The following is an 8,801-nucleotide window of genomic DNA, read 5'->3' as shown; positions in this document are numbered from 1 at the left end:
TTGTTTTTTGAAGGTCTTTTAATCGTAGCTCAACAAAATGACGGACACCTCTCCCACAGATCACCTGAAAGAGAATGAGAACTAAATTAATACCTGACAGAATGCAAATATGAAGACAAACATTCCTATACATTTATATTCACTTGAGAGAAGTGCTTGTTCGGCTCCAAATCAGTTTTTGAACTAGTCGTCTCCATAGCTTAGAAAGCTAATCAGAGAGCTGAGTGTTATCCTCATGTATGAAGCCAAAAAGCATGTTGCTCTGGGGGTGGGAGTGAACCATTACAGTTCACCAACATACACCCCATGTGCAAATTTATATTTATTTAATTTAAATTTTCATGGCATATTTTGCCTTAACTAATGGCATTTAACTAAGGGCTATTAAAATGCGATTCAGAATTTTTCCCTAATATATCATGATCAAACCGATTAAAAAAAAAAAAAAATCGTTGTATGAAGTTTAGCTCGTATCGCCCACCCCCATCCTCACCCTGTGTTTAGTTCATCCTCCTGATCAGTCTGTTGACCTGGTCCTCTCGGTTGCCAGCGTCGCCACCTTCTACAAAGTGGGTGGTCTTCTTGTTCATGCCACCACGAGGGGATGACAGCTTGAAGGGCCACAGGAAGTTGTTGGCGGACTTGAAGTTCTTGCCAACAGTGTAGATTTCGTGAATCAGATCTTCAACACAGATGATGCCGTAGTCCCCTGCAAAAGTGAGGGACAATCAACCTCAATGTTCCCCTGCCTGCTATTGCCGCAGCACTACAAACTCTTGAAGCCAAAACTGATACCACTTAAATTTCCATAAGAAATGGTTACTAACAATGAAAATGGTAGAGTGCCCATTGGCCTAAATAATTGATGCATACAGAGTTGTAACACATAGACAACCAGTAGGACAAACTACCCTCAATATTAATTAAAAAAAAAAAAACATAGACACCCCTTGTCACAGTGCTGCCATTTCAGAGAAGTCAAGAGAAAACATTTATATTAACTTGAGAATTGCTTGTGTGGCTCCACATCAGTGTTTGAACTAGTCGTCTCCATAGCTTAGAAAGCTAATCAGAGAGCTGAGTGTTATCCTCATGTGTGAAGCCAAAAAGCATCTTAACCAACAACTGCTCTGGGGTTGGGAGTGCAACGTAACAGTTCACCATCATGCACAAATTAAAGCACCTTCAGCCTCCTCAGAAATTTTAGTGGAGCTATAGTGGAGTTTTATACTAAAGGGGATCAACCACATGAAAACATACCAAGAGTTTTTTCGACCAAGGAGTTGTCCGTCAGAGGAATGCGCTGCTTCTTGATCTTGCCAAATCCACGTTTGTAGATCAGCTCACGGACTGATTTCAGATTTGGGTACCTAGACAGACAACAAAATTGTTTGCATCAAACACAAGCAAAATCTGACAAGACATAAACATCTCCAAACTCTTTTTTTTGCAGACCATATGCACTAAGTTTGACCATTGTACTTGCTTTCTGCCCAAATAAGCATCATTCTGTGGAATGACTCACTATGGTTCATGTCTCATACCTGCACTGATCACAAACTTCCACATAACTGTATATGCACCAAACATTTCAGAATTCCAACCCAATTTCAGGGACAACATTTCAAATGTTCCTGTTATTTCTCAAGGAATCTGACCTTTCAAAACCTACAGGAACACAAAATACTTAACTCCACAGGTGGGGCCTAATTATTGAAAGGAAATGGAACAACATTACCCTGTCCCATTATAATAGGGCAGTTATGATTGACCAATTCAGGGGAAACCATCAACCGCACAACAAAACATTATAAATAAGCCTAAATAATTGAACATTCATGAGCTACACCATGCATACAGAGTTGGTACACATCCACAACCAGGAGGACAAAGCTACCCTCAAATTATTATAATAATAATAATTATATGTTGACACCAACGCCCCTTTTCGTCACAGTGCCACCATTTCAGAGAAGTCAGAAAACATTTATATTAACTTGAGAAAATTGCTTGTGTGGCTCCACGTCAGTTTTTGAACTAGTCGTCTCCATAGCTTAGAAAGCTAATCAGAGAGCTGAGTGTTATCCTCATGTGTGAAGCCAAAAAGCATCTTAACCAACACCTGCTCTGGGGGTGGGAGTGAAACGTTACAGTTCAATAACATGCACCATGTGCAAATTAAAGCACCTTAAGCCTCCTCACAGACATTTTAGTTGAGTTATTATAGTCATAAGTCCCAATTCCTTAATGTCAACTCTACTTATTTTGAAAGAGAACCTTAAACATTGAGCTTTTAATAGCCTTCACTCCAATACATGCTCATCTTGCATTATTCCAGTCTTCAGCTCAAAAATCTGCAAGAACACAACAGGTGTCATTCTTCGTTGGACAAAGAAACCACCTTGTTATTTAGGGGAACCACTCACCCCCATGCAATGTAGGGCTCTGCGATTCTGAGCATGTTGATGGAGGCCTTGTTCAGCTTCACAAACACACCGTTGAAGATCTGGCGAAGACGCAGGAGCTGCAGTACTTTGCGCACCTTGGGGCTGACACCGTTGATACTGAGGAGAATAGGAATGGGTCAACATCACACATGATGCCAAGGACAAACACAAGTACAAGTAGTCAACATGTGTGGTTTCAGATAAGATTTGGCTTATTTTCGAGTCAATCACCATGGTCGATATGACGGGGAAAAAAGAGAGAGCATCATAAACCACAACTTTCTCCCAGTTAGGTTCCAACAACTAGCAACAGTGTAGTTGCCACGCACTTCTATGGAACAGCAACTCACCCTCTGATCCTGATGACAAAGGCCAATTTGGGCTCAGCTGGGACGTAGAAGTTCCCAACTTTGCGGGCAGTCCTTGCCAAGCGGACCTCGCGCCTGTACATCTCCTTGTATTCCTTGTGGTAACATTCTGCCCTCTTGAAGATGAGCTTCCTGGTTACCTTGCGGGCCTGGAAACACCACAAATAATTATATGTTGACACCAACACCCCATCTCGTCACAGTGACACCATTTCAGAGAAAACATTTATATTAACTTGAGAGAATTGCTTGTGTGGCTCCAAATCAGTTTTTGAACTAGTCGTCTCCATAGCTTAGAAAGCTTATCAGAGAGCTGAGTGTTATCCTCATGTGTGAAGCCAAACCCCTTGCTCAACCAAGGGGGTAAACATTTATCAATGAAGTGATCATCCTTCAAAACAAAAGGTGACCATAATACCTGAAGTCAGAGCTCTTACCTTCTTCTCAGCCAGCAGGGTTTTAAGACGCATGGCCCTGACGATGCCATAGCGCTTCCGCCTCTTGAGAAGGCTTTCGGGGACTGAAGGAGCCTTCTTCTCGCTGAGAAAAAATAAGACCGATTATAACCACAAATAATTATATGTTGACACCAACGCCCCGTCTTGTCACAGTGCCGCCATTTCAGAGAAAACATTTATATTAATTTGAGAGAATTGCTTGTGTGGCTTCACATCAGTGTTTGAACTAGTCGTCTCCATAGCTTAGAAAGCTAATCAGAGAGCTGAGTGTTATCCTCATGTGTGAAGCCAAACCCCTTGCTCAACCAAGGGGGTAAACATTCATCATTTAAGTGATCGTCCTTCAAAACTATTGATAGCCAACAAGACGACGTTTATAAAGCTTGACCCATTGGCATTTCATCGCAAGTTCTCCGGCTAGAAGCGTAACTATCCAATCATCATAACATCACTCAGAAGTACGCAACGTGGCATGAAACTTCACTAGGTGGACACTAAACAACTGGATCTTAATACACTTTGTTACAACTGTAATGAAACGTTTCCTTGCTTAACATATCTTGCTGGCTCGCTTGCTAAGCTAACGGCATCGTAAACCGGTTGTTTCCCCATCATGGCGACTAGCTAGTTATTGTTTTAGTACAGTACTGCGAGCAGTAGTCTACTAAATTACATCAGAAACGTATCTTTATAGAGAGAAGCCGGAGCAAGAATAATTCACAACGTCGTTAATAGAAAACAAAATCAAATCAGCACAACTCTAGTCACACGTTTCCAGCATTTAGCCTCTTTAGCTAGCTACCTTCGTGGATCAAATACATCATCATGCACTGCTTTCTACTTTATAATACCACAATTGTATGCACAATATATCGATGTTCTTACAAACATTGTAATCTAAAACATTAGGGAAGATGCCAATTTGAATGATGGTTGAAGATTCAACAACAAGAAAAGTCACTTACGTTTCACCCGCCATTATCCCCACAGTAAAAGAGGCTAATACGCATGCGCATCGGGAATTTATACCTCGGGTCCGTGACGCTTCGTGTTGAGTAAAGTTTATAGGTATCCTTTTTAGTTGCCTGTGTTGCACAAAAATGGCAAGTTTTTTCACAATACAGTAACTAAAGCTATTGTCTAGGAGCAAGTGCACTGATTTAATAATTGTTACTTGCAGCAACTCTTAACCAAGCTGTCATTGGAGCGAACCATGTCTACTCTATTCGAGTCTCATTATTCCATGACCTATGGGGATTTACCAAGATCTACCCACTAGATTACAGCATTTGTATCTTTTTAGCATGCGCGGAAGCCACAAGGGGGACAGGAGCATTTATAAGCGCCTGGAAACGGCCTAACATTGATACAGCTTGTTTTTGCACTGCACGGATAGTTCGGTGCTTATACCTGTGGGGGCTAGCCAACAGTTCTGTGTTTAGTTAAAGGGTCACACGTTTGTTTTAACTTGCAAATTGGATCGTTTTAGTATAAGTTAGCGAGCAAGTTTTACAGTGTTAGTTTTAAATAGTTTACCGTGGGCGAACTTCAAGATGAATATTGCGCTTGAATTTGCTGTGGTTATGTTTAAAGTAGTTTGGTCCTTTGTGTTGGCGGGTACTAAGTGGATTGTCCGAACGAGAGAAAAGAGTGTCGTAGGACAGGTATGCCTGATTACTGGAGCTGGAAGCGGTCTCGGACGACTTTTTGCTAAGGAGTTTGCTCGGCGAGGTGCATCGCTTGTGTTGTGGGACATCAACCGACAAGGCAATGAAGAAACTGCCAATATGGTTCGTGATATCTACCGCGACATAACATCCAAAAGAGGTAATGTTCAGGTGGTTTACATGTGACTAAACGCATCAGACAAAAGTAGCCTATAATGTTATGTCATCAAATAAGGTGTAAAGTGATGCTTAGCTCTAACGAACATGAATGTCGTATCACTTTTTGCTGTTTATGGGTAAGATGGGTAACAGTTAAGATCATGAATGCTGAATGCATCAACCTCTGTCTCCAGAAATAACAGGAGGAATTGAAGACGTCCCTTTCCAGCCTCAAGTCTATACTTTTGTGTGTGACGTCAGTAAACGCGAGAGCGTATACTGCACAGCTGAGAAGGTACGAGCAGAGGTTGGCAACATCGACTTCTTGATCAACAACGCAGGGGTGGTGTCTGGGCACCACCTCCTCGAGTGTCCGGACGAACTCATCGAGAGAACAATGAAGGTCAACTGCCATGCACATTTTTGGGTAGGTTTCAAGGCTGACTTCAGAATAGATGAGAATCAGAGGTGTTTTATTTTGCCTGAGATGCAGTAGTAGCAGCAGCCTATTGCAGTGACATAGTAGTATAGAAAACCGTTTGGTTGATTGATCTACTCAGCTGTTGAGACCTGATGTCCACAACCTGAGACAGTTGTTTTTATTAGTTGATGTGTGTTTTCTACTGGTACCTGTGTGTCCAGTCTGGCTTTTAGTTGTCAGGTTTGTGGAACGAATGGCACAAGTCAGGACTGATCATGGGTTTGATAAGTCATGTTTGGCTCATTTTATGTATTTCATTCCTCAGACCACCAAGGCATTTCTCCCTAAGATGCTGGAGCAGAATCATGGGCATATTGTGACCATAGCTAGCAGCTTGGGACTGTTCACTACTGCTGGAGTGGAGGTTGGTGTTGCAATACGTTTTAAAGAATTTTACAAAGTAAAAAATGACTACAATGGTTTTGAATGGTTATTCGTTTCTTAATACTTTATCCTTCTTGCTCTGTCCTTCTCTCCATGTAGGATTATTGTGCCAGCAAATTTGGTGCGATAGGATTCCATGAGTCTCTGAGTCATGAACTGAGAGCCTCTGAGAAAGAGGGAATCAAGATGACACTTGTCTGTCCATTTCTTGTGGACACTGGCATGTTCAAAGGCTGCAAGATAAGGTATGCTATTGTTTTATAAGTACATGATGGGTCTATGTAGTCATCTTATTCTCAAGCACAGATTCAACACCGTATCTGCTTCCTCTTGTGCATTGTACAGTGCTCAAATGCACCAGATGTCTCATCGGACGCAGTTTGTCTGGAAGTAGTCTTGGAAAAGTTGTGGTAATGGGCAGTTTTTCTCTGGGAGCTAAACAGAATTTGTCCTCCTAACAGGAAAGAAATGGCTCCCTTCTTCCCCCCTCTTAAGCCAGAGGATTGTGTGACTCGGGCCATGAGAGCAATCCTGACCGATCAACAAATGGTCTGCACGCCACGAGCCATGTATGCGGTCACCTTCATGAAAACGTGAGTGTTCATATTATATTACCTGCTCCAGGGCTAATGCTGGACAATGTTTACTATGATGGTGATGCTGTGTGTGTGTGTGTACAATTTCTGACTCCCAGTTTTGATGTCTTGCAGGATTCTTCCATTTGACGCCATTGTTTGCATGTACCGGTTCATCGGAGCAGACAAGTGCATGTACCCATTCCTGGATCATTGTAAAGAATCGATGAACAACAACGAAACCAAGATTGGGAGCTAATCTTTGTATGTTCAAAGACTGTGCTACCAGTGCTGTTTTCATTGGGTCTGATTTGAAAGGTTTCACTTGGAACTTAAATGGCTACATCAGTGATGTAAATTAAGTTTGATTTGAATCAGATAAGGTTCAAAGCAGGTAATTTCTATAGCTTAAGGTTTATATTCAGCTTCTTAATCAAAAACTGCAGTATGTTACTGTGTGATTGTCTTTACAAAATCATTTTTGTTCAATGCTCACCCAATATGACCTTAGTACCCAACATTCCAAGGTTAATGATGGCCTAACTTGTAAAGGCATGTCTACCTTTCTCCCTTTTGTTGTGGGAGACATTGACATAAATATATATCATGAGAGAAGCTGCTCAATCAAGTAATGCTGGTATTCTCATGCTAAGTGGATGAAAGGCTCTTAACTCCACTGGAAGTGCCTTAAAATTATTTATGTATGTTTTTTGTATGTTAATAAGCAATAAATGTGTCAAAAACAAAAAACCTGTCTGGCTAGTTTTGTATCCCAACACCTGGTTTTCTGTCATCAATTTTATGTTGACTAAGAGAATGAACTATGAAAAGATCAATCTGTTAAAAAAAAAAAAAAAAAAAAAACTAAATTAGAAAAATTTGGGACGGTATTTTAACTTAAAACAGTGATTTATAAACTGTTTGACCTGTTTTACATTGAAAACAATACAACAGCACATTATTGATGTTTTACCTTTTACATTTGATTACCTTGAAAAAACAAACACTTCAATTACAATTCTTCCAACATATTTAAAAAAACTTTGTAATGTTGCTATTCCTTTAACACAACACTAAGGCCCAATCTCAATACTTCCCCTTACCCCTTATCTTACCCCTTACCCTCGAAATTGCGCATTCATGTGAGAGCTAGTGGTGTCTCAATACCCAACTTGATCAAGATTAAGGGGTAAGATTAAAGATGCTTAAAAAAAAAAAGGTGAAGACTAAGACAAGATTAAGCAAAAGGGGCAAGGAGAAGAATCGAGATTCGGCCTAAAGATGCTTTGGGACTGAAAACACACAGTGATGAAGTGTTTCAGGTGTAACTTTTTCCCATTCTTCCTGCAAACAAGTCTTGAGGTATGCAACAGTACAGGGTCTTTGTTGTCCCAGTTTGCGTTTCAAAATGCGCCACACATTATCTATTGGGGATAAGTCAGGACTGCGGGCAGGCCACTCCAGCACCCGCACAGTCTTCTTCCTCAACCATGCCTTCGAAATGTGTGCAGAATGTGGTTTTGCATTGTCTTGTTGAAATATGCATGGGCGTCCCTGGAAAGGATGTCAACTTGAAGGCAGCATATGTTGTTCCAAAATCTCAATGTACTTTTTGGCATTAATGGTGCCATCACAGTGTAAGTGTAAGTTACCTATGCCAAGGGCACTGACACAACCCCATACCATGACAGACCCTGGCTTTTGGACCTGTTGCTGTTAACAGTCTGGATGGTCCTTTTGTTCTTTTCGGATCACACGACATCCATTTCTTCCAAAAAAATACCTTAAATATTGATTTGTCTGACCACAATACACGTTTCCAGTGTTTGATGGTCCATCCAAGATGCCTCCAAGCCCAGAGAAGTCGACGGCGCTTCTGGACACGGTCAACATAAGGCTTCCTTTAGGCACATTAAAGTTTTAACTGGCATTTGTGGATGTCACTACATATTGTAGTGCTTGACAAAGGTTTGCCAAAGTAATCCTGAGCCCATGTGGTTGTATCGCCTAAAGATGAAGGCCCTTTACGCACTGAAATTCATCCAGATTCCTTGAACCTTTTAATTATGTTTTGCACCTTGGAGGGTGAAATATCCAAATCCCTTCCTATCTTTCGTTGAGAAACAATGGTTTTAAACATTTCAATAATTTGCTCTACAAACTGGAGATCCTCGGCCAATCTTTGCTCCTAAAGGAGATATAACTAGTTTCAAATCACATCATTATTCAATTATTCTACCTCATAACTACCCCTAAATTGCC

At 41.0% G+C, this 8,801-nt stretch overlaps 2 protein-coding genes across 2 annotated transcripts; one reads left to right on the top strand and one right to left on the bottom strand.

Annotated features, from left to right (window-relative positions):
• Window positions 1–4,292, bottom strand: rpl7 (ribosomal protein L7). The gene is made up of 7 exons (XM_080837501.1): window positions 4,239–4,292; window positions 3,253–3,355; window positions 2,798–2,964; window positions 2,427–2,564; window positions 1,261–1,370; window positions 494–709; window positions 1–64 (listed from the first exon to the last, which is right to left on the bottom strand). Exons 1-6 carry the CDS (start codon window positions 4,250–4,252, stop codon window positions 501–503), a joined length of 741 nt encoding a protein of 246 aa, XP_080693627.1. The 5' UTR covers window positions 4,253–4,292; the 3' UTR covers window positions 1–64; window positions 494–500.
• Window positions 4,293–4,447: 155 nt separating this feature from the next.
• Window positions 4,448–7,199, top strand: rdh10b (retinol dehydrogenase 10b). The gene is made up of 6 exons (XM_080836381.1): window positions 4,448–5,100; window positions 5,294–5,526; window positions 5,846–5,944; window positions 6,064–6,209; window positions 6,426–6,557; window positions 6,675–7,199. The coding sequence occupies exons 1-6, from the start codon at window positions 4,827–4,829 to the stop codon at window positions 6,796–6,798; spliced, it is 1,008 nt and encodes a 335-aa protein (XP_080692507.1). The 5' UTR covers window positions 4,448–4,826; the 3' UTR covers window positions 6,799–7,199.
• Window positions 7,200–8,801: the final 1,602 nt, after the last annotated feature.

The sequence above is a fragment of the Sprattus sprattus genome, assembly GCF_963457725.1.
Source record: "Sprattus sprattus genome assembly, chromosome: 4".
NCBI lineage: Eukaryota > Metazoa > Chordata > Actinopteri > Clupeiformes > Clupeidae > Sprattus > Sprattus sprattus.
The sequence above is the reverse complement of the archived record's forward strand: the minus strand, read 5'-3'. Positions and strand labels throughout refer to the sequence as shown.

What these genes read in the sequence shown, in the direction of transcription:
- rpl7 (XM_080837501.1), bottom strand. An exon ending in TTTGTCATCAGGATCAGAGG is followed by an intron (nt 2,565 to 2,797) that starts GTGAGTTGCTGT and finishes TATTCTCCTCAG; the next exon opens with TATCAACGGTGTCAGCCCCA. An exon ending in CTTGGTCGAAAAAACTCTTG is followed by an intron (nt 710 to 1,260) that starts GTATGTTTTCAT and finishes TCACTTTTGCAG; the next exon opens with GGGACTACGGCATCATCTGT.
- rdh10b (XM_080836381.1), top strand. Translation starts at nt 4,827, where the DNA reads ATGAATATTGCGCTTGAATTTGCTGTGGTTATGTTTAAAGTAGTTTGG. An exon ending in CGACATAACATCCAAAAGAG is followed by an intron (nt 5,101 to 5,293) that starts GTAATGTTCAGG and finishes CTCTGTCTCCAG; the next exon opens with AAATAACAGGAGGAATTGAA. An exon ending in GCGGTCACCTTCATGAAAAC is followed by an intron (nt 6,558 to 6,674) that starts GTGAGTGTTCAT and finishes GATGTCTTGCAG; the next exon opens with GATTCTTCCATTTGACGCCA.